Source organism: Perognathus longimembris, chromosome 2 (genome assembly GCF_023159225.1).
Source record: "Perognathus longimembris pacificus isolate PPM17 chromosome 2, ASM2315922v1, whole genome shotgun sequence".
In the NCBI taxonomy this organism is placed as follows: Eukaryota; Metazoa; Chordata; class Mammalia; order Rodentia; family Heteromyidae; genus Perognathus; species Perognathus longimembris.
In genome coordinates, this window is record NC_063162.1 from 121440883 (window position 1) to 121467117 (window position 26235).

The 26235-nt window shown below is 40.5% G+C and overlaps 1 protein-coding gene across 1 annotated transcript in view; it reads left to right on the forward strand.

Moving 5' to 3' along the window:
* Positions 1–433: 433 nt before the first annotated feature.
* The window catches only part of Nxph1 (neurexophilin 1), a 280063-nt gene continuing 254261 nt past the window's right edge, over positions 434–26235 (forward strand). The window contains exon 1 of the mRNA XM_048337898.1: positions 434–709. Within this exon, the coding sequence (XP_048193855.1) occupies positions 656–709 (54 nt within the window). The 5' untranslated portion in view covers positions 434–655. The remainder of the gene's footprint in view (positions 710–26235) is intronic.

Genomic DNA, 26235 nt, shown 5'->3' on the forward strand with positions numbered 1-26235 from the left:
TCTCACCGAAGATGTGTGCTGAGATATCCTGGTCAGGTCTACCTACCCATTTTTCTCCTAGCCAACTCCCTCGCACACTCTCCTCTGTCTCTACTGGTGTGTACGTGTGTGTTAGCCCCGCCAGGGCTGGCGGAGAACAAGCTGCCGCTTGTAGTCTGAGCCTCTCGGCAATTCAACCCACATCAGGATAGATCTGATTGCCGAAGACAGTAGGGTGCCCAACTAGCCAACACGGGCTCGGCGTGCCCGGGAGCCTCTGTCCTCAGTCTCCCGTGAACTGGCGTCCAGAAGCACGGGGCACGCGGAGCCCCGCACCCTCCCTCGCGCCTGCCCGACCTGTCTGCCTGCGGACCAGGCTCGCCCTGGGCAGGCGCTGGGTGTACTGGCTTCTCAAATCTCGGTGTCCTCCCTCTTTCCACTTTTTTCTTTCTTTCTTTTTGGTCTACTCCTCTTCGCCACGACCCTCTTTCCCCTGCTTGGTCGCCTAACCTTGCCCGCGTGGTCATGGGGTGTCTAATTTCATTTGTGTCTAGGCTTCTGATGCTGTGAGCGTGAGCGCTCCTAGCTCGGTAAAGTGGATGACAGGTGGATCTATGTTTCTGAAGGAACAAAGACTCAGCGAAGGCACCGCCAAGGAAGTTTGAGACGCGGGAGGATGCAGGCTGCGTGCTGGTACGTGCTTCTCCTCCTGCAGCCCACAGTCTACTTGGTAAGTCCTGACGGGTCGGATGCCTTTGTAATTCCACCCTGCGGGGAGACCAAGCCACTGGGGATGCGCGGGAGGAGGCTGAGGCCATCAGCTCGGCGACCGTCTGCAGTGTTCCTAGGGACAGTGCTTGAATAACTTTGGGAAGCTGTTTCTTCGGATTCCTGTGGGGATTTTTTTTCCCCGGGGTTCCCAACCTCTTTTGATATTCCAGTCTCCCCTCCCCAGAGAGTGCTACTGAACAGAGGCTAGGGCACCCTAGATGTCCAGAAACCAAAGAAGTAGAGAGACAGGGATTCTTGTTGTTGTGGAGGGGGTGAGGGTGGGGCGGGAGAAGGCATGCAACTCTTTGGTGGGGTGGAGGGGTGTGGAAGGCACGGATCTGCAGAAGTTTGTGGATTTGAATGCGGCTCTGCCTGCCCACTCCCGTTTGGGAAGGTGCATGCAGCACAGAAAGAAGTGCAGGGAACTTTCTTGAGTTGGAGGACAAGTGGAAGGATAACTTCCCAGGGACACTGTGCGTGACCAGCCAGGGACACTACATCATGTTCCCCAGGTCCTTCAGCCTTCGCATTCCACCCAATAACCGAACCCGACTTTTAGTGCCGAATCCTAAGTAGGAAATGGCGGGTCCTGCCATCAGGGGGAGAATCCTATACAAAGCCGTGGTTCGGTCCTCCAGGCACAGTTTTCCGAGCTTTAGACTTTACATAGTGTTGGAACTAGGCTCCCGGGAGAAGCGCTTTGTTGTGGTGAAATGGAAGCTATGGTCACCTCGCCGAGCCTAGGAGAGTGTTTATTCTCCGGTCCCTGGCTTCTTCGGAGTGTCAGGAACACCCGCTCCCTGCTGGTGAAGTTGGACTCAGCGCGAGCAGCCCCCCAGTTCACCCCGAGCTACAAAAGTGCATGGAAGTGCTCCCTTAGTATGTATTGTCGAGGGACATGGAGCGCTGGGGTCGCCTGCGTGTCCTCCCGGAGCTGGGAAAATGGGACTGGGATGGTATTGGCGTCTCTGAACACCAAGAGCTTCAGAATCCACGAGCTTGGAAGCTCTCGGTGCAACTAGTTGGCAACGTTTCTCCGCTTTTGCCTTGGTGCTTGTGACTGTATGTGTGTGAACACAGTGGTGTGTGTGTGTGTGTACACGCGTATTTAACCTGTTTTAGCTTCAACCCAAGAACCTTCAATGTTGCCTCTTTGCATCTTTAAAGCCTGACCATAGTAGCTGCGGACGCCAGAGGGCGCTGCGCATCGATGTCCTCGCCCACCGGACACCTTGGGGTAAACAGGTGAAAGCCGGGGCAGCCAATCCAAAAGAACAGCTTTCTGTCACCGAAATCTGGGCTTTCCTGTGCTACAAGGCAGGCAGGGTGCATTGGGAGTCTGTCCTTCCCATTTCTCTTCTATCATCTTCGCCCACACCTACCTGTGTTCAGGAAGCCCTTCATTGACATTGAAAGCCGGGACTTGGGGCGAGTAGAAAGTTTGGTTAGAGGAAATTTTTGAGAAATGGGGAGGGAGGAGAGCAAAGGGAAAGCGTCGGAGGAGGAATATTAACGATTCCCTTGACCGAGGTAACCCGCCATTCCCTCTCTACTACATACCTTCATGAATAACCTGAACCTCAGGACTGTTCTGACGTCCTTGGGCTGTGATCACACATAGGACAAGGGCTCTCGGCTATAGTGCATTTTATTGCTTGAAGCAAGTATTTCGATATTCTGGAAAATAATCTATCAAAAGCAGAAGTGAAATCAATACGTTGTGTTAAATTTTAAATGTGTTTGTTGGCAGTTAAACCGTTTTCCACTCATTACAACAACAGTGCTGGATTTATTCTAATGCGCTGCGTTCTCAACAACAAGCGCATTAATTCTCCTTTAATTGTAAACTGGGAGCATTTGAAAACCATTCAGTGTGCAAATTATGCTGATTCAATTACCGTTTAGTTACAGACTTCATTACCTGAATGCCTTTTGGCAATACAGAGAAAGGAGACAATTTTTTTCCAATTTCACTCAAAACAATACGAAATGTGAACAATAAAATAGAAAAGGCGATTTAGAAGTCCATTCTTTTTTCTCCAACCTAAAGTTGTTTTGTGTGTCAGGGATAAGAAACCACACAAACTACAAAAACAAAAGACTAATGGCCATGACCCAGGATAGTATTTTCAGGGACTGTAATCCTATGGATATTTGCCAGCAAAATTCCAACTTGTTTTCCTGGAGGAGGGAGCTGACTTTTGATCATGAAAATGAATTTGAAAGGGTGCAAGGTAAATAAAAAAGCAGGGAGCCTTGACTAAAACTGTAGGACAACGTACAGATGAAGTGATCAAGGTGTTTTTCTCCATCTATTTCATTTAACATCAGATGCAGTAACTGAATCAAATCATTTCTTTGTCACTGCATCTGGGGACATTCTAGCTCTTTGCAAAAATCTTGACATACATGCAGACTTGTAAGGAGCAGCTTCAAGGAGGCAGGAGTGACAAAAACACTATTTAATTTTTACCTTGAACTGGCAAGAGCTAGTGCAAAATTTAATAGGTAATCTTATTTTGCCTTGATACATTCACCCCACTCGTTCAATCACCAGAGAATTTTACTTGTGCCTTCTCTTCTAGGTACACCTTTCCCTTTTCAGTACACCTTTCCCTTTATGCCATGGAATCCCAGTTTCCCCAGAAGTAGGACATATTTTTTATCAGAGAGCAAGGAGTATTTAGCTATCTTCTTTACAAAATTGTTTAGGTTTTTATTTAGGGGGGGGGACCCTTAGACATTAAAAAAATTGGGAAATTTCTCATGAAAAAGAGCCCTGAGATTGGGTTTCCCTACTTAAGCCAAGGTTTTCTGAATGTACTTGGGTGGATTCCCTCAAATTGCTTCTTGGTCCAGTGTTCTTTGAATGCTTACTGTAATGCCAGGTGAGGATCTTTAGCCGGTTTGTATTTATTGATAGATAAGTCTAGCCTATTTCATACGACAAGCTTATTTTTGTATTGCAATAAAGGAACAAATTACAATGTGTGTGCAAAGGTACCTTCTGAAGCACATTAGCTAGAATGCTGAACTATAATCACAAGGAAGACTTTAATTACAAATACACAGGGTAGGAAACCATCTTTTCAATATAAAGGTAAAGAGAGACTTTTCATTTGTCAAATGTGATATACTGCTGACTTAAAAAGTCTGAATTCAGTAGGAGAGGACTGCATGGTGTGATTTGTTTAAAAAATAGAAAAGTTCTGCCATCTTTATTCTCCTTTCAGTCCTGGATGGATTCTAGGAGATTTTGAATATGGTAATAATGGGATAATAGGACTAAAGCATTTTAAGTGAATTGAAGTACACCTGGGTAAAGTAGGAAATGTGGTTTCTGGAAGTAAAGAAAGGGGTGTGTGTCCTTTAAACTGAATTATCCCCAGTGGATCAACCTGAAGGCTAGGCCAGGGAACAGAAAAAGCATATCTCACCATAAAATATAGCATATTGTTTTGAGGGGCTCATCTGTGGTAGTTTTCAGAGGTAGAGAATGGAGTCTAATGAGGCCTGCCTAGGCGTGTCAATGGAAAACTTACTCAAAATTTGAGTCCAAGGAAATGGAGTGAATATGGCTGAATGATGTTATTGTGACCAGTCATATATCTAGAACATTATTTAGTGAGAAGTCCACAAATTCTGCTGGGAATGACAATAGTAATCTAGTTGCTTCCTTTGTCAAAATAGGTAAGCATTGGAAATTCTTCTCTAAACCTTGTGCCACAACATTTGTAGCCACCTTTTTTTCTCAAATTTAAGATGATCCTTCACTTAATTTAATTTTTATCCTGAAATCATTGCACAAAGGGGTAAACACATCATTTTATAAATACAACGCATCTTGAGAGAATGTTTTTACAATGTATAATTCTTATAGCAATTGACTGAGTTTAAGAAGTGATTCATAATCTTCAAGACCACTTTTTTTCTGCATAGCTAGAATGCAAAGCATTTGGGTGAATACTACTCATTATGAAGGTGGCTGTTAAAAAATATGGAGGATGGAGTTAGAGGGAGAAATACCACTATTATCTATTCTTTGGACTAGGCCTGTGTACTTCCTATCCTTTGAAAATTAAGCTCACTGAAAGTTTTAATTTCAGCTTATTCCTAAAAGTAAGCTAAATAAAATAAATTAGCCACCCAACAGTGATTATTGAGTGTTTGCTGTTATAGCTCATTCTTGGAGGCAGTACTATTTCCCACACCATTGCTTTTACTCACTCTTCTGCCCCAGACCAGCTATCTAGATAGAGGATTAAGCCTAGGTTTTTGGAGGAGTCTATGCCCTAGCATCACCACATGAAAACTAATCAGTCCCAAAGTATGTTTCAGAGCTCTGTGAGACAGAGGAGAAGTTGCTATGATTCCAGGCATTTTTTTTTCTGAAATATTCAACTCTCCATTGACAGGAAAGTAACTATGTGTTGTGTGAGAAGCACTTGGGTAGATGGCCTTTTTTGCCACATTTCTAGGAATATTATGGCATGGGACCTTCTTGTAATAGGTTCAGAGTAACTGCCTGCAGTATTAGAGGGAGAAAACTAGAATTGGTCCAACTCTGTCAGCAGTATTTTCCCAGAAAGCTATTAAATTTGTGGCTCCTCTTTGTGCTAAGTTGATTTCTATTTGGCTTTGAATTGTTGACGGCTATTTCCCCCCTTAATGAAAGTGTTGTCTGGGTGAAAAATATATCCGGTAGCAGGGAAATTGGTTGATTTTTTTGAGATAGGTGCCCAATGTCCTACTTTTCTGTCTGAGGGAAGATTTTCTGCAGACTACAGAAATTGACAGCATTGTCTGGGTAATAACCACCGTCGACAATATTTTCAAAAGGACATTTGAGTGATGAAAGCATTTGGATATTGCTTTTTCAAATAAGCAATTTTCTGTCCTTGGCTTCTTTGATTTTATTTGGGGGTGGGCAGGGAAGCAAGGAGCAGCCAGGGAGTAGGGGCCACAATGGCATGGGATGTCTTCCTCATTGTCCCGTCTTGAAATAGCAAGGTGCTGCTCAGTGTATCCTGGACTTCCCGGGTCTGAAGAGCCTGAAGGATTTGGTTATCTAGGAGATGGTGTTAAGAGTAAAAAAGGAAACCCAGGAAGGCAAAATTACCCTTCCTGGCTTCTCCTGCGCGCCTCCAGAGCAGGCAAAGCTCTGAAAGTTGGAGACTCAGGTGGCAAGTTAAGAGAGTGTGTGTTCCTTTTCAAAACCGAAATGCCTAGTTTTCTTTCGGTTCAAGAAAAGTTCTCTTTGGACAATCATGTCCTTTAGGAACTTCAGATCTCATTTTAAGACCTTAATAGTTTGTCTACTTTAGTTCAGTGGAAGCAAGCGAGTCGCTGGCTGGGCGTCACGGGGTCAGCCACTTCCTAGCTCAGCCACAGCCTTAGGTTGGAAAGTCCGAGCTTTCCCTCTCCCCTCCATTCCCCGGGTCACCACTGATCTGGTCCCCCCCCCCCCCCCTCCGAGTTTGCTGCACGTTGCGATCTCGATTTATCCACTAGTCAAGTTCCCGACTAGCTCTTTTTCTCTGTGTCAGCACTAAGCCCTCCCGGAGCTTGGTAAACACAAGTGCATTTCTTCTTCTTTTTTTCCCTTTTTCTGCTGCCGATTGGCATGTTGACGACTCTGCTTGAAGGAATGTGACAATAAAGCGGGAAACCAAAGCTTGGCAAGCACTTAATCAAGGATAAAAAGGTTCCGCTGTAAGGATGTCACTCTATTGTGAAAGTCGAATGAATTACGTTTAATGAAAGTGCTCCCCAGATGAATATTACCAGCAATTTCCTGAGTTGGCTCTGTCAGCTCAAGATGAGGAAATGCCAACCCAGATCAGAAAAGAGCTCCCGTCTCAATTACTGTGCAAGCTTTCCAGAAGCAGCTTTTTATTGAGAATATATGTATCTATGTATGTACGTACACACACACACACACACACACGGCTTCTTCCTGCCCCTCGCGCGCCCAAGAGCGCGTTTGCTTACTTTCCAAGTTTGTCTCTTGCCCTCGCGGCTAGCTGGCTGTTGTTTAAACTTCTGATGAGCGCTCTGTGTCTTTGCTGGGGGCCTGACAAACTAAATCACCTACTCTGTAAACATCCCTTTCCGTGTATTACAGAGGTGGGGGTGGCAAGTGTGCGTGTGTGTGTGTGTGTGTGTGTGTGGTTGCGCGGGGGGGGGGGGGCGGAGGGGGGAGGGTTGTCCGGGATGGTTCCCGGGTTGTGATGTTGTTGATTGTCCACAGTGCCTAGGCGGGGGCATCATCTAGTCTGGGGACTGCGGATGGCACCCGAAGCCCGGGCGTTGACGATGTGTGCTCGGTTGGGGTCCCTGGAGCATCCAGAGAGCAGCACGTGCCTCCGGGGCCGAGCCCCAGGAAAGCGTTCCCAGCTCCTCCTTCCTTTAAATTAATGAGGGTCTTTTCCTCTTTCAAGCCAAATGCGAAGGGGGGAGGGGGAGGGGAGACTCGCCGGCCGCCTGCGGAGCCGATTGTCTCATCTGCATGAGAATGGAAGAATGGAGAACCTGGAGGCTTTTCTTGTACTGTTTCTTTTTCCCACAAAATGACAAATTGCTGCTTAGAAGAACCCTGTGTTTCCCTAGAAACTGGCTCGCTGGGCTTGCGCACGCGTCCCTGCTGAACCACCGCCACGGGCCCGGCCTCGCGCGACACCCCAACCTCCCTAAAGGACTGCGACCCCGAGCACCCCGACAGCCCGAAGGGCGCCCTGCCGGAGGGAAGGGGGTGGGGCTCCCCACTTGCAGCCGTGCCCAGGGTCCAAGCCTCTTCCCCACCAGTGCTTTTGAACACCATGCAGTCAGCTTCTTACAGAAGCGGAGAAACTTTCGTCCACCTAGCCTTCATACCCCGAGACTCAGAAACTCCCTGGCCCTGCGCCCCAAGCCGCAAGGTTTCGACCCGGGCAAGTTTCCCTGCCGGAGTCCCGGCTGCACTCCTGCTGTCCACACTTAGCCCTCAGGTGACCTCCCCAAAGCTTTGGTGAATTCACTGGGGCATCATTCCTTCGTCCCGACCCCGAGGCCCACCACATCCCAAGGTCACTTCCGAGAAACTTTCCTTCGCCGCCGCTGAACCTCTGGGCTCCGGGTGCAGCGGGCTGGACAGCGGCGGCTCTCCCTGGAGAGGCCGCGGGCCGGCGGGTGGTGGCTGGCGGCGCCGACGCGCTGCGGGGCCTGGAGCGCCATCCTTCCGAACACCGCGGGGGCCGCAGGCTCCGCCCTGCCCCGCCGGCCCCCGCGGCCCTGAGGGCAGCCTCCTGGGTTTCTGCAGTCACCGCCCTACCGGAGCGTTGTTTTCCCTGCCACTCAAATGGGAACGTTAAGCTCTGATCTCTAGGCTCCCCTCACTGTCCTGCGGTCAGAACTCTGGGGTGCATCCTTCCCCGCCCTATCTCGGGCTGCCGAGTCTCGTGACTACCGCGGTTTACGCAGCGGGGAGAGGAATCCGTGTTTCTCCCCCGCCCTCTCCTCCCTCGCCCCCATTTGATCCCACAGCTCATTAAACTGTCCTTCCTTTCCACAAAACAGAAACATGCCTCTTGCAATGCAGAAGTAGAAGTGTCTTTGAGCCTCATTTGACAGAGGGGGGAAACTGAGGCACCGGGCGGAGGAGGGGGGTGTGAACCCAGCTTTTCTCAGTAGTCAAAACCGTGTGGCAGTGGGCTGGGGCCCAGAAGGCGTTCCTGCCTCTTCCCCTATGGACGAGTTCCCCAGCACCCTGCAGGGTCAAGCGCCTTTAACCGAGGTGGGGTGGGGGTGGGGTGGGTGGAGAGAGTCCTAATTATTACGAATTTCTAAAGGAGTAGTAATTATTCACCAGGAGCAGGACAAACCATGGTCAGGGGAAGAGAATCGATATATTTGCTATCGAAAGTGCCGGGCTCGCCTGTAATGCAGATGAATGGGAATGCAGCCTCATTATTTTCCGTGGTTAGCTCGCCGGCGTGGGGCCGTATTCCGCGTGGAATTTATCATCATTAAACCCGGGATGCGACGGAGGCGTTCCTCCTTAGTTATTTGCCAAACAACAACCACTACAAACCGATCCCCTCACCTCAAACGTTCACGTGCACACAACCATTCACCCCTTCCCCCATCCCTTGTTTGACCACTGTTGGCACACTCCCCCGGGGCCTTTCTACGCGCCCAGGACGCTGGGCACTGCTGTCACCTCAAGTGTAGTTCTTCTTCTGCAGCGGTCACACCGTTGACTTGATCCTGACATAAGCCGGATAGTACCAAGCGCAGGCGCTAGGGGTTGTCTATGCCAAAGGGGAAGGTTTTCTGGGAAGTTCTCTGGTTTTCTCTCCCCTTCAGAGTCCATGCTTTCGTGACACTTGATTCTGCAAATCTCCGCAGTATTGAAGGAGGAAAGACCCGGCGAGTAGTGTTCTGTCAGTCCGCAGAAGTCAGATAGGACAAAGGCAAGCCCGCGATTAAAGAAGAAATCTAAAGGTGAAGAGGAGCCAGAAATTAAACAGGAAGGGGAAGGAAGGTTGAGAAGCATTATCTGTCTAGTGTTAGGCAAGTTCTGGGGGTGACATCCTGCTTTACTTTTGCCTATGGGGTCCGAGCCTTCCACAGTTTTCTAGGACTTTGGATCCTACCGCCTCCTGCCAGCTGCGGTTGTTAAACCATACTGGGCCCTGTCGGTGAATTGTGGAGATTGCCCCATTTCTCCTTTCTGCATTCAGCACTCCCGGGTGCAGTCTTTCTTGCTTTTAGAACTTGCCTGACCAGTCCTCCCTTGGGAGCGTGGGGGGAAGGGGCATATTTTAGCTTTGTACAAGTGTCTTCAGAGCTCCCAGTAATGCTTTAGTTCTTATGGGGAGCTGAAGGGTGTCTGTGAGTGGCTGGCCTCCATTTGGAAAGTCCCTTATTATACCAATGTCTGCACAAAAGGTAGGATGTGCAACTTTAATCCCCCCCCCCCCCCCCAAGAAAGCTCAACTCCTCCTTCATGGCAGTAAAATCACCATAATTATAATAACATTAATGAGAACAAAATTAAAAATTGTGGGATTCCAGGCATAAACCAAGCAAATAATATCTACCCACCTCATTGGATTTTCTTTTCCTCAGAGCCTAACCTTTTGTGGTGTATTGTGATTGGCCGAGTGTCTGTTTCCTGGCTGTCAGAGACAGCTTGGTAACACAATACCAGGATTGTGTGTTCTATTTGCTTCATTTCTGCCCACTGTCTTCATTTGTAGAGGCTTTGTAATTAAACTCTGTGAGATATATGTAACATACATCCAGTGGAGAATCTTTTTTATTTATATTTATTTAGCATGCTGAGAAAGGAAAATTAAGGAAGTGCTTATGTTGAAGTAATAAGCCTACTTTGATCTTAACAGAATTGTCCTTTTAAGTCTGGAGGGCTATCTTTGTGAGACCAGACTCCATAGTCATGCTGGTTTCAAAAGAGATCCCAATAAAGCAGAAAAGACATTTACTAGCTTGTACTAAGTTAGATGAACAAAAGGTAAGGCCTTCTCTCCATGTATGGGAAATGTGCACCATGGGAAAGTGCTGTATGATGCCGGAAGCTGAGCAGAAAGAGCTAGCTTCAAACAGCTGTAGGTCCTACATATTTCCACCTCTCTATGGCCCTAACACAACTACAATGCACAGCTGTGCATTGTACATGTGGCCTAAGAGGGATTTGCAGGGCCAACACCAAGATCCACAATGCAAACTGACAGAAATTTTAATAAAATTGAAAATCACAGGTGCTTGATTTCCGTCTCTAAAGTTATTGCCAGAAAAACTGTGATAGAAAGGCTTGGCAAAAATTGTTTGGTATAGAAGAGTAGTTTTCATATCTAAAAATGTATACATGACTGTACACAACAAGTTGGAAGTATGTCTATGTGTCTTCCTTTTTGAAGAATATCACAGAGAATTCTTTTGTTTATGTAGTTTGTTGGCTTTGAAATTTCAGCTTGGCTTTGACAATGCTGCTTCACTGAAACCCAAGACTCTATTGTTGTTTATAACTGTATTTTCACTTATATTATGAAACTGTTTTGGCAAATACAAATTCCTGGTGTGATACCTGGAATCTTAGACATGGATATATACTCCAATTGAACTTTATAAAATGATTCTTCTCCTTGTAACCTTGTTCTTGGGTGTTATTAGAGACTATAGGTATATAAAATAGCTTATATAAAATTAATGGACTGCTTTATATTCGCAATCTCCTGCTTGTGAAGCCCTTGTAAAATATTGTATCTATTTAAAACAGGAAGAATATAAAGTCAAGTTTGGTGTGCAATCAATAGTTATAAATGGTTCAGTGAAATATTTGATTGTTTTCAGTGAGTTTGACAATGTGATGGAAGTTTATTGTCCGTTTTTGTGTGATGATGTGCTAATCACAATGTTGCTTGTTCTTTTATGTACTTGATTCATTTTGAAACTGATTGCTAGGATTCCAAGGTAACCTCAAAGTACATAGTCAGAATTTTAGGAAAGCGATATTTGTTGCCTTTCCAGATTACAAAGAGATTCAAGGGCCACTAAGAAGTCAAGAATAAGAAAGAAAATAACCACCCCAACATTGTTTTTTATATTTTGTTTAAAATGATCATTAGTATATTTACATTAATCATATAACAATGATGCTTTATATGCACTTTTGAATAAATGAATGGAGATTTTCACTTTAGCATCAAACTATGAAAGTGACCTTCTGAATGCAGTTCAATTATTAAAAACTAATCTCTTACTCTTTTGCACAGGCAAAATTTGGAAAACGCTTAAGATCTTCATTCTTTTCTTTCTCTAAACATGAATTAAAATGTACATTTTTTCATGTATTCTGTTACTAGTTTTATAGGTCTGTAAGAAATGTCCAAAGTCTTACTATAAATTTCTTTGTTCTTTACTGTGCATTTTTTATCATCAGAATAAAGCATTGAAAATTACACCTGGCCAGAAAACTTGGTGACATTCTCAAGAATTGTTCCATCTAATTCCAAGGTTAAGAATAGTCATAATCTCTTTTTCCTTGCAGAAATGTCCATTGCAACATCTATTGATTAGAAATAATTTCCTCCTGTTACTACATGGCTGTCTGTCTACATGGTGCTGATATTCAATACTTGATAGAAAACTTTTTTTTTTTTTTTTTGCCAGTCCTGGGGCTTGGACTCAGGGCCTGAGCACTGTCCCTGGCTTCTTTTTGCTCAAGGCTAGCACTCTGCCATTTGAGCCACAGCGCCACTTCTGGCCATTTTCTGTATATGTGGTGCTGGGGAATCGAACCCAGGGCCTCATGTATATGAGGCAGGCACTCTTGCCACTAGGCCATATCCCCAGCCCAATTGATAGAAAACTTTTAAAAGTGTGGACTGGATTATATGAAACCCATCACACTTTCTGCCTGAAAAATGCCACAGTTAATTCCAGGTTTAATTCTAAAACTATTGGCAGAATGATGTTCTTTGATTTGTTGGGGGCAACTGTGGAGTTGATAACAGGGCTGTCTACATGAGCTTTGCAATTGAAAATATAAAATACTTCTACACATAATCTTTTCCAGCAATTTATGGATAGTTTCTTGCACCAGGGCACCATCATTTATTGTTTTATAGAATTAAATGCAGAGAAAAATGCATATGAAAGGAAGTTATTCATGCATGGTCAGTGTGCTATTTCTTCAGTCTTGATGTGAAACTTAATTGCTATTGATGTGGAGATTTTGCAGAACATGGCAGAGTTTTAGCCTCTTTCACAAGAAATATGTAATTGAAAGATGAGTGCCTCATGTTGAATTTCAACCTTATTTCTTTTGATTTAACAAGGCAGAATTATGAACAGCTGCACCGAAGAGGCAGCCACAGTCTCTAGCCATTATCAAACTAATGCAAATTTGGCATTGACTCAGATGAGCTGAGCTAACACTTTTGGATTTGCTCCTCTTAAAGAAATGTTCTAAAGTGTGGAGGCATGAAAAGTCAGTCATTTGGCTTGAGATGCTTAATCCTGCCTTGCATTCTTGACTGAAATTCTTCAAGGTTACAACGGCGGCTCTGATTAGATGCATTTGTACAGATTGAGAGAGTTCTTTCCTGGTATTCCTTGAAACAAACAATGAAAAAAGTAAGATGTCTTAGAGGGGAATGGACACCTCTGAAGATGGATGATAAATGACCACCGCCCAACTTCTGTCTAGGTGGGTAATGTCCTGGCACCTACCCGGGTGTCAACTCTAAATTCACAGTGTAAATGGAAGAGTGACTAGAAGTCATTTCCTGGTGAAGTGACTTCCTGGTTCCAGTGTAAACTTTGCCACAAGAAGGAAAAAAAAGGCATCCTAAATTCCTCTCACTTCCTTCAGGTATTTAAGGAAATCAGCATTTGAAAAGACTTTTTAAGAGAAAAAGGGAATATAAAAGCTAAATATTTTCATGATTTTATAATCTTGGGCAAACACCTTCTCTGGCACTCAATTTCCTTATTTGCAAAGTGGGGCTAACAATTTGTCCCACTCCATAGAGTTATTCGTGAGGGTTCATTGAGTTGCAGTGTTATAAAAGAAATATAAAGAGGAGAGGAACACAGCAATCATGAATTAATAAGGAAAAATATCTTTACTGTTATTTATAGAGAAAGGTTTCTGGATCAGGGTTCCAGGTGCTTCTCAGCATAGTCCTTATGAGGGCACTTTACATGGATTAATTATGTCCCCAGGACTATCCTATCTTTATTGTTTCAGTTAGTTGATTGCTATAAAGTTGCCCATTGCTTCCCAGCAAGCCATATGCAGTTACTGTGGATAGTAACCATTGTGATTAAAGCCAGAAGACAATAGCCATTTCCACACCCACTAGCCAACTGTTTATGGAAATGAGACAACTCACAGGCAATGCTCAATGAACAGGTTGTCTAATTGAGATGAGAATTCCTTGCAGTGTTTTAATACTAAGGATATTTATTAAGATCTAATTTTGAATGTGGATTAATTTGTGATATTATTTGTTATTGACTACATTTAACACTTAAAATTCTCTTAAAATTTGTGCAGTGTTTTAGCTTATTGGGCTGTAAAATCCAGGGACCTGGGTGATTTTTCTCTTTTGACATCGATTTTGACCGAAGACTGAGCTGTGGCAGCACAGTGTATTAAATGAGTTGGTAGACTGAAAGTCACAGTATTCCTGTGACATGCTGTTCAAAATATATTCTAAGGGCTAAGATACCCCCACTTCTAGGCACTGTGATGTTTATCAAAAAAGAGTTCTGTCACGAAAGCATTATTTTGTGTTTAGAATAAAGTATTCTTTTTGCTTGCAACTTTGACCAACTATTGAGCCAGGATTTTAAAATGTAGTTTTTCATTTATTTCCCCCTCCCCCCAACCCCCATAGTGCTGGGATTCAAATCTGGGGCCTGCATATTCTAGATTCATGGTTCATCTCTGAAAAAAATCTCACCATTTTAACAACCCATAATACAGTTAATATTTGTAGAATCCTAGTGATATGCCAGTATGCTAACCATAGTGATCTTACTATTGTTCCACTTCATAGCATTGTGGTGTGGTTGTTTGGTGAAAGGATGCAAAAGGATTCTCTCTCAGGCAGACTTATTCTTGAGTCAGGGATTTTACTTAGTACAGTGTGTGTGTGTGTGTGTGTGTGTGTGTGTGTGTGTGTGTGTGTGTGTGTGTGTGTCCAGGAAAATAAGTAGTAAGACATGAACATGAACCTTATTAAAATTTCTCTTTGAAAAAGTGTAACATTTGCTTTCCATCTTGATGTAAAGTTATTTTCTCTTCCTCTGGGCATACCTTGCTTAGATACTTACTGGTGTATGCATAAAATTATGGGTGGTATTATGGTAGTTTAGTAGTTCTATTAGATTTAGTTTTCATTTTCCAGGGGCTGAAACAAACATAGCTTTGATATCAGTAACTGTGACTCTAGCTTTTGTTTATAGCATAAAAAACACAGTTTTTTTTTAAGGAAGCTTGAATCTATTGAACTAACTAATATGAAAAATCATCCTTGGTTGGGCCTCAGAGCAAGATTGTGAGATTGGGACATAAGGCACTGCCCTTAGAGTCATCTGGGGTGGCCTTTACAATGATCTATAGCATCTGTATCTCGCCTAACAAATCACCCACGTGTTTTGAGTTATTTGCCATGTCTTGGCAGGAAGAAGTGGGGGGGGGGGAGATGAATTTATTTGTTAGGGAATAACTACATTTATCAGGAAAAAATGCCCACCACCACCCTGGTTTTCCTTGGCCATTTATTCTCTTGAGCTTTTTCTTGCTGGTAGCTCACTGGATATAGAAGGCAGTGCAAATCTACAATATTTTAAGAGTAAAATGTTTGCATCATGATTCAAAGTTAGAAACACAACACAATCTGTGGAGCTTAATGTCTGATATTCAAGAGTCTTCCATGTTCAACTAACTCAGTGGAGACATTTCCATTGCCCTCTGCATGTGTAGTGTAAAAATAAAATCCCAAGAGGCACAGGGCATGTTTTATAGAATTTCTAAGTCTATGTGGAATCTGGAAGATTTGTGTTTCTGAAGAATAAAAGCAGGTTCAATAAACTCCTGCCCAAATTGAAAGCACACTGGAAGCAGATGATGGGGGAAGAGTCTGGCTTCATTTCTGTCTTGTACCACATTTGACCTTGGGAAAACTTACTTATGCCTTGGGGCAAAAAAATTAAATGTTCCATTTTGCAGCAGTATCATCTTTCACCTTTATGTGGATTTAAAAATGTAAATAAAATTGCTTTCTGTAAATGGTATACATGAAGGTCATATTCATATTCTCTGCAAGGATTCAAAATGCCATTTGACCCATCATTGGCTCAATAGATAATAATGTTTTCTATTAGTTTCTAGTAATCTACTTTTTAAGCATTTTATGGCCTCATCTTTTTTATGCCTACTTCTTAGTTTGTGAAGTAAGAAATCAGAAGTAAACCTTTTAGCTCTTCATTGTAAACTTATTTATAGAATGTGTGATTTCAACTCTGAACTTTTAAAAATGCCAACTCTTTCCCTGAATAAAATTCCTTAGGTATTAATGTAATATGGATGAAAAGATGAATGAGAGAAGGAGATTCTTTTGAAAGATTTTGGGAGCTCTTGCCTTTTACAGCTACCATTCCTGCTTCTTTTGATTATTATTATTATTATTATTATTTTAATAGATCACCCAGAAAACAGGATTTTGGAAACTTACTAGTAGAGTCCAGCATCCAGCTATAGATTTAGTAAAGTCACAGCTTCTCTCTTTGAGAGAGATGGTATTTGAATTTTTTTGAATTGTAATTTGGACAACAGAATCCTGACATATTCTTGAATATATTTGTTTGTTAATGACTTTTGATTGCTTCTTCTGGAGGTACCTGTCAACCACTTCCAAACCAGAGATGGCTTTATCAACAGCATTAAAAGTTTCTTTCTCTAACCTTGAGTTTAACAAATTATTTTGAGAGGATGACCAAACCAATGTAATTCCAAGTTTTCTGCCTTGGGAGATTATTTTGTTTATTGAACAGTGGATGAGATCATACATTTTCCATTATCTTTAAACTTCTTTTCATTAGAAAAGAGCATTATTCCTTTCTCTAGGCATATGGTATTAGAACTAGGGAAGGAAAAGGGAATATCAAAATCAAGAGACAAAGGATAAAAAGACAAAAACTCCAAAAACAATACTTAGAAAACCATTTGATGTAAACCAACTGAACATCTCATGGGGGGAGAGGGAGGGGTAGGGAATGAGGGAGGAGGTAACAAATTGTACAAGAAATAAACCCACTGCCTTATGTATGAAACTCTAACCCCTCTGTACATCACTTTGACAATAAATAAGTAATTATTCAGAAAAAAATCTAGTAAAAATTTCTTAATGAAAATTCTAGTCATGGGGAAATCTGATAAGAAAATAACTGATTGATTAGCCATTTATTGATTTTGCAGGGTCTTACCAGTCTGGTGAATGGTTTATGAAAATCATGGAAGGCCTGAAAAATGAACTTTGTCAGTGCTTCTACAGCCAATAGATCCTTAGAAAAAGCTCACTATAACTAGAACATTTTCTTCTTCATTAGTATACATTAATTGTACAAAGGAGTTCCATTGTGATATTTCTATATATACACATAATATGCTTTGATATAATTTATTTTTCTTTTATTCCTTTTTAACTCCTAACCACCCATTTTAAGCCATTTTTAATAGTTTGCATTATTCTATTTTTACATATGTATATGAAGTAGTGAGAACATAAAATATCATTTTTATAATACCTTTTTTTCCTGAAGAATATTTTAAATACTATTTAAAGAAATGTTGCTCTTTAGGAAAGTGGCTCTGAAGAGTAACTAGTGAAGAAAACTTGCTGTGTATGTGTGTGTGTTAGAGGAGGAGAGCCTTGATTATTTATTTATTTATTTATTTTTAGAAAAACCTGCCAGAACTGAATGAAAGCGAAATCATAGATTTTCTCTTTCTACATTGGGCTGTATTCCTTACTTCATTTCCCCAGGCTGACAAACCCATTCTGTCCTTGTGATACACTCTAAGTGTGTGATTTCCCCCTTGAAACAAGTGTAGTGAAATAGCTACACCTGTAGACCTAATGAGTATTCTCCTTGTTCTTTTTATTGATCTGTGTTAGTTCTTGCGAAGGTATTTCTTTCCTTCTTTAATATCTTGATTTTTGGTAGGTTAGAACCCATAGATACCCTTGATTTCCTATTATTTTCAATATGCTTCTTTTTTATAGGCTTCTGTTAAGCCTTAAGACTAAGACTAAATGTGTGAGGTTGATTCACTAGGTTACTCTTTCATAGAACAATTTAGATGTTTTCTATAATGAAAAATTCAAGCAATCCATTTCATAGACAGAGCCATTTAAGTGTGTGTCAGGAAGAGAGGCAAGAGAAGTATTTCCTATGCCTCCATTTAACTGCTTGAGGTTTTTTTTTTAAATAAGTATCATATAGACATGTCTTTGTTTCTCCAAACTTTCGGGGATTGTAGCAGTCTGTGTTGGGTAAAGCATTTTAAAAAGTAGAGGGTAGGTTGATGATAGAACTGTACACATTCTCTTTTGCAAGTACACTGACAAGGAAACTGCATCCCTCTTGTTAGGCAGCATCAATGCAGACTGCCATTTCTTTCTTTCTTTCTTTTTTAAAGCATACAGCCATTTTATTTAAGTTTTATGGATCGTCATTTTGGGGTGTACTGAGCTTGGTAGGTATTTATTTATTTATTTTGCCAGTCCTGGGGCTTGGACTCAGGGCCTGAGCACTGACTGTCCCTGGCTTCTTTTTGCTCAAGGCTAGCACTCTGCCACTTGAGCCACAGCGCCACTTCTGGCCATTTTCTATATATGTGGTGTTGGGGAATCCATCCCAGGGCTTCATGTATATGAGGCAAGCTCTCTTGCCACTAGGTCATATTCCCAGCCCCTGGACTGCCATTTTTGATGGCTCCAGAGAAGAGTGTGTTTCCTATTATATTTTTTGGGAAATTTTTTTGTCTACCAATCTAATTTGTTCAGGCCATGGCAAAGCTAATATGATCCTACATCAAGAATTCCATTCTAGTCTGAAAACCAAAATCCACCAAAAACCAGAAAGCATCAGATTTCTCTCCAAAGATATTGTGTTATAGAATTAGATGTGATAGGGAGAGTAAGAGAGGGAAAAGTGGGAGAAAGGGAGAAAGGGCAATATGTAGTATTTGCATTGTGTCTTTTCTGCATTTAGAGCAACTGACCTGAGCTCTTGCCTTCTTAATCACTTAAAACCTGAAAATCACTCTAAAATTTTAATCAGCAGAAAAAAGAGAGCCCTCCTTTCAGAAAAAGACCCAAACGAGTATGCACAACAATCAAACATGTTATGAAACTGTGTCACTACCTTAGTTTCCAAAACATCTGCATTTCCTAACCTTGGCATTTTATGGTATGTTTTTTTTCTAGACACAGTAAATAGGTAGATGCAGTTGCAAATGGGGACTTTAAAGAAGTATTTGAGAGAGTTCAAGGTTATTTATTTATTTGGTACTGGAGTTTTGAACTCATGCTTGTTAGGCTGGTACTTCATCACTTGAGCCATGCCTCCAGCATTTATTTCTGATATAGGGTTTCAAATCCCACAGATCACTTGTCTGAGCCATGGACCCAATCGGGATCACAGGCCTATACTACTGTGTCCAGCATTCCTTTGTAGACAGGAAGTCTTGGAGGCTTTTACGCCTGAGTTAGCCTGAAACCACAATCCTCCCAATCTCAGTATCTTTCATAGATAGAATGACTGGAGTGAGCCACTAGAATGGTTGGAATGAGCCACTCCAGTCATTTAATAAAATAAATACTTAATTAATTGATAAAATAAATAACATTTAATAAAATAAAATATTTTATTAAGCTCCTTTAGGCAAATTATGTAGTTTATATTGTTGTGAGTACGGCTATGATACTGACCTTATTGAATTCCAAGAGTTAGTGAGTCTTGTGACCTCTCTCTTATACATTGTAGAATTAAGACGTTTGCTGAATTGAGTTTTCAAAGACAGTAGTGTATTGGGGCTTGAAAGATGGCAGTGAGCTCTGGAATATGAGTGAGGTAACAGATGATTTTCTGTGTCTTAGGTTTTAAGAATTTAAGGAGGATAATCAGTTTTAACCATCTCAAGGTCTAGGACAAAGCATTTCTGCTTTGCATTGTTGTGCCATGTTTCTTCTACATCATTCTTCAGTCTTTCCAATCCTTTAGCCCATTATATGATTTAGCTTGCCATGACTGGCTAAGTGGTACAATTAGGGCTGTTCACAGAGAAAAATGGAGATCTTCTGACACGTGGTTTTGGCATTAGTCCTTTTTTATGACCCTCAATATTTTTCTCCATCCTTTTCCTATGATATACTCAAAATTATGAATGAACATAAAGGGTTCTTGAAAAAGAAAAGATGGCCCCAGAGCAAACTTATGGTTCATACTAAAAGAAGAAAGGATGAGTAAACTATTTTGGCAATCAGTGTTCTGGAGTCCCAGTACTGAAACCAGAGTTCATATCCCTAACTGATAAGACTTACACATTTATAAATATTGAATTTCTCTATTCTTGAAGGCCACCATAGCCTAAGAGTGCTCTTTCATTGACTTATATTTATGTGCTCATTGAAAGTTGTGTTTCAGAAGTAGGAAATTGGCAGAGATTGTTATAGAGTCTGTCTTCATTGCTAAACACAAAGAGCAAAGACATGAAAAATAGAGTCTAAAACTCTAATTTATGCAACTGATACCATCATTTGAAGGCCTATGCATTGCTGGGGTGATGCATGGTCCAGAAGGACTTTATTTTTGTGACATATATTGTCACATGCAGTCTTACAGTGGAATACCATTTGATTATTTTCCATAAGACTACATGTAAACCAAATTGTATCATGTATAATATAACTGGATTTCCTATACATAAATCTAACAAAGGGGAATAAAGTGATGTTTATAGAATCGTGATATAGGGCTGAAAAAAAACAATTCAGCTTGAATTAAAGGGCAGATTGTTTCTACTTTAAAACACTAACCTTAAAACTAAATTTAATCAGTTGACAGTGTTCTATGCATCAAGTAATTTCTGGCCTTGTTGTTCTTTGAAGTGCCATTGAAAAAGAAAATGAGCAGATCTTTTAATGGAAGTTAAAGCTGTTAGAGCTTCAGCAGAAGGTTGAAAGGTAAAGCTTTTTTCCCCCCTTCAAGCTGGGACATTTCAGCTCACAATGAGTAAAGGCTTCTTTGTTTCTCTATACAATCTGCACTGCTTTGTCATCTGCCTTGCCATTGCTGTCCAGAGAGAATGTACTTCTCAGAAAGGATAAGAATTTGAGCAATGTTCCAGCATGAAATTTTAACATTCTCAAGCCATTTGTGAGTGCAAGTTGGGAGGAAATTGCCTTCTGCTTATCAGCACCCACTTTTTGTCACTTTTCCAAAAGGGTTTGGGCCAATATTCAATATCAGATGCTGTTGAAAGTCACTAACCTATAAAATAATAAGTGGCTTGTTACAATGCACAGTGATGTGAGTATCATTTGTTCAAACCATGTACAAGATGGCAGGGTTTTATTTCTGTATATTCCAAGGGATAATTTTTTTTTTTACCCATCATTTATTTGTCAATCCTTAGAAAAACAACTGACAAAACTAAGAGAAATAGGATTCCACACGGTTTCACTGCTCCTCTTTCTACATTAGGCTACTATGTCAACTATGGGGAATCTAAAAACACAGTATAAAATAAGGGAGATAATTCAGGTAGATCCTGATAAGAACTGATTACCTTGTCGATCCTTAGAATGAGAATAATAATAAAGAATGAAAGTTAGTGTATATGAATATTTCTTGACTCCAACATTGCTTCAGCTGGATTAATTTTATAAAATAATCTGGGCAAGTCTTTAGAATTCACAGACGCTTTGGGACCTTGAGTCTGGTCCAAGTGGCTATGTGTGCTCAGCATGTGACAAAAGTGATGAATGGAGGTTCAGTTTCAAGGAAACAGAGGTCTTATTGGAATGACATCTGCTTCTCTTCCAGGCCAGACATGACATTCCAAGGATCAGTGAATGATGGTGGAAGAGGAATTCGACAGGCTTGAAAACATACTTTCTTTCCCTCTCTGTTCTATTTGATTTAGAGCAGAAAACAAAATAAAAGTATTTGATTTTTCTATTACCCATAACATTGTACATATAAATACATAAAACTGTATCAATCACAAGAAGAAATACATATTTGATTTTATGAGCCATTTCAGTTAAGCCTTAGTGCCCTTAAAAAAAATCTATTCACTTGCTAAGTTCCAGCTTGGTGAAAAGAATGTTTTGCTTTTGATTGGTATTTTCAATTCATTTCTTTGCTAGTGGTTTCTGACTCTTCCTTTGTACCACCCACTTCATCACTGTCTAGATAAGCTTTCCAACTCTCCAACTCCATTAGAGTATTTAAATGGTGGTGCCTTATTCTAGCTATAGTTCTAAGCATGGTCCCCCATATATCAGAACAGAGAATCATATTTCCACTAAACTCAATTGAGTAGTTATATTGAGTACAGCTTCCAAAAATACAATGGAGGAGATCTGGATTCCTTATATTTAAGATTGGCTTTTAGGAAGGGCTTGAAGGTGTGGCTCAAATTGTAGAGTGCTGGCTTAAAAATGGCTGTTAGTAGGTATTTTCAAAATTTTTAGCTGTGAAAGATGTAGTACTTCTTGGCTTTCATACTTCCAAGTGACATTTAACAATATTGTTCAGTGATGTACAACTATTTTGCCACAACAGGTAACTGAAGCAAATGGAAATAAATCTCCAGGCTTGGAGTGTGGCTTACTGGTAAAGCATTGCCTAACATGAAAAAAAACCTGATAGGAATGCATAAAAAGTTTTAGTTTCTAATTTTCTCAAGGAGTTCCAGAGCATCTTCCTAAATGAGAGAAAGAAACAACCCATAGATGCAGCCTGTGGCATGGTCTAGTCTATGGCTAGATCAGAATTATTGTTCTAATGGAGATTAATTTTGTTAAGTTAGGCAGCAAAGAACCATGGTGCCTGTAATAGTTTGGCCTGAAGGTCCATATGCTTAATATACTTGCAGAATGGAGAGTCACACACCATTTTTTACGTTGGAAGAATGCTTTTCATTGCCCTAATTTCTTGTCTTCCCCCCTCCCCCCAAATAACACTTTGAACACTTACAAGGCAGGTGAGCCAATTCATTGGTCCATTTGGTCTCATAGATCCTGGCATTCTTTCCATTGTTCATATTTATCTTTTCCTCTGCATTCTTCTTGGAGAGAGCTCTTATTGAGGGTCTACATAAACTATCTGCATGTCTGCCCTTTGCTTCTCAGCCGTCTGGCAAACACTAGATGCATGCTACTTTCTCCATCACCTCTGTGTGGATGTTGTTTCAGACAAGGGCATTTTGTTGCCATTGACTATGAAAATCTTTGGAGTTTATTTACATGAGCCTATTATATTAGTCCTAAGGAAGATGATCTAAGAATGAAGAAGTGACTAATTCAGGATCAAATAACTAGTTACAGAAGGAATCCAGAATAGAATTCCAGACTTTTGGCTTCAAGTCCTTCTATATTTCTCCTACAAAAATGTACTGTCAAAATCATTAGCTTCTTCAAGTTTGAGTGTTTTGATCTGCAAAATGATTATTGCTTAACTGTTTAATAAAGTGGTTGAAAGGATGAGAGAATATGTAATTAATAAGAAAGAAAGGAAGGCAGAGAGTGAGAGAGAAAGAGAGGAGAGAGAGAGAGAGGACATGTTACAGTTATTTAGTAGGATAGGAATTACAAGTTAAACAGCTCAATCTTGGCCAGTTGAGATAATCTTGATAGACAAATTTCTTGCACACCTATTTAAAAAGATTCTGGCATGCAAATGGAATTTTGGGAGAGGTTAAAAAGGAGCAAATGAGCTTTTAAATACTGAATTTATAAGTTTACTATTGTCTTGGGATCATTCTTATTCATAAACTTATAATGATATAAAATAGTCTCTTTGCCACATAGTAGCTTTTTGATTCTGCTCTATTCACAATTTTTCTTTGATTTTTTTTCCCCAAGCAGAAGGAGTTAATGAACATCTTGGAATGTCTCAGTGGTCTAATAATTTAATGCTTATCTAAAAATTTTAGTATTTTGAGGGCCAAATGGTTAATGAGGGTATAAAATTATGCATTTTTACCTGAATTCTAGATGAAAAGATATGAGAGAAGGATGATTAATTTTTATCATGTGCAGACATTTCTAGATCTAACAAATTAAAGCCAAATGCCCTTCACAAAATTTCTTGGAGATGTGACAAACTGATTTATATTCCATTAATTTAACTCTAGTTAGGCAGAATCATGGACTTCTGTACTAAAACACAATATTAATTAAATTGCCCAATAGTATAATTACAGTTTCATTAACAGAGAAAACAACTTTGAGTGCCAGAGTTTTGAAATGTTAAACTGCATTTTCAGTTTAATTTGGGAAAATGTGTAATTGTACTCTGCTCTGTCATCTTCTTTCTAGAAATACTAATGAAAATGCATGCCCTGCTTTCTGCTATGAAGAACTTCAGCTTTGCTTCTGGTTTGTTAAACCTATCCATGGTGGTTCCTTAGGAGTAGGCAAATCACCCTGAATGTTGGGAGGTAAAAGCATAAAAGTGGAGTGGAAAATGTGTGGGGGATTTAAGAGTGAACATGTAAAAAAAGGCAGTGAATTTAAAATTCCATTATGAAATTGGCATGTCTGTGAAGAGTATGACAGAAAGCAGTATGGAATAAGATTTGCAGTAAATACTTGTTGTATGAATTCACTCATGAAGGAGATCTGTGAGAGATCCTTTAAAAGTGGAAGCAGACTTGAGGTAAGTGGAGCAAACTAAACTATGGCATGATGGCCTATGGAGTTTATTAGAATAAGGCATTTTCTTTAGTATTGTAGTTCAGTGTGTGACATTTCTTGTGTTTCTATGAAGTCCTCTTAGTTTTGTTCAGATGTTTAAATCAAAAGCTTTTTACATACAAAAGCAACTCATTAAATACCCTATTCACAAATGAAAGAATGCTAACCATTTAGTATTTCTTTTTTTCCCCAGACTAAATTTTTACAAACTAAACATTTATTAATTGTATCCCACATGTATCATTTACCAGTTTTGCATTTTAAAAATTCATTCCTATTATCAACAACCCTAGATATTCCTTCTAAAAGGCCATGAAGGTAGGGAGGAATTCTCTTTGCATCTTCTCATATTCACCTATTATTGTTTGGGACTAGAACTCATTGATGATTAATTTACAAATATATGTATTTTAGTCTCAGAGGCAAAATTGATTCTCCTTTTCATGATACTTTTTTTTTTTTCTGATCATGGGACTTGAACTCAGGGTGAGAGCTCTGTCCCACAACCTCTTTGTGCTCAAGACTAGTGCTCTACTACTTGAACCACAGAGCCACTTCTGAGTAGCGTATTGGAGATAAGAGTCTGACAAACTTTTTTGTCCAGGCTGACTTTGGACTGTGATCCTCAGATCTCAGCCTCCTGAGTCAAGCAAGGATTATAGGAGTGAGCCACCAGCACCTGGCTGCATAATACATTCTTTAGAATTGTCGTAAATCAAGTTTATTCAGTTAGTTTTAGAATATGATCAGTAAGAAAGTTTAGATTCAATGGCAAGGCTATACTGATCTTTGGACTGCCTCGCTCTGCTCTCTCCACTGCAGCAGTAGTTTGGGGAAAACAGTCAACAAGATTTTGAATGGTATTTGCACTCCAAGTTTTTGTCTTTTCGCATAATGGAAAATAAAAATCAAAACACTTGTCTTAGACATAATTGGGTTTGAATCTCAGGTCTTCCAATTAATGACTCCCTATTCTTGGCAAAATGACTTAACAATTGGTAGGCCTCCAATGCTTATGTGTAAAGAGGAAGATTAGAGTAATCATCTCATAAGACTTTATGAAGAATAAATGAATAATTTATCATCTGGCCCATGTAGGATCTTACATTTCCTTACCTTTGGTTTCTTTTCCTTTCAGCTCTTGTATCTGAAACTTTTCCATATCAAATACTGAAAATAATTGTTTCAACTCAATGATAAAGTACTACATTGACCCAAAATGTAGTAAATTGTCTATATTTAAAGGTCTAAGAGAGCTGCTTAGAGCAGATCTTAGCATTTGGTTGCAGGGACTGTGGGACAGTGGAGGCTTTTTCAGGCACTTGTTCAACCATCAACTTTTCATTCTCCCTCTGTCACATGAGTTCATACAAAGAGCTTCCAGCTGACACAAATACCTTCTCTCTCCATTCTATTCTTTCTCAGTCAGCTGAAAAGGGAGTAACATCAACAGATGCTGGATTCTATAGAAGTGAGAGGAAAACACAGAGAAAAGGTAAACGAGAAGAAGGAACACAGAAGAAAAGGCTTTCTAGAGATGGTGTATTTAATGTGAAGTAGATAGCATTATCAAGTCATTGTATTTTCTCTAAATCCATGTAACTTTATTAATTTGGCCCTTTGAAAAATAACAGATATGTGTCTACAGGTAAACACAGAATTGCCATGTAATATTAACATTTTGCTCTATATTATATTACTATTAACAATGCTCTTGTGAGAGGGCTATTTCTTACATCCTCCTCAACTTTTTAGCATTTGCACTGATAAAAACTAGTAACTTATTTTTATTGTTTGTAATTATTTATTTTGAGTTATTTTAGTTTTAATTTTCTGCTTGTCAGAGTGCTTAGTGGAGCGAGAGGCACATAGTAGATAAGGATGTAGGCAGCTTTCTTTTCTTATCCTTCAAGGCTTTCCTTGACAGTTAATCTGGAAGTCTCTTACTCTCTTGATGACTCATCTAGTAAGTGCACCACTTATT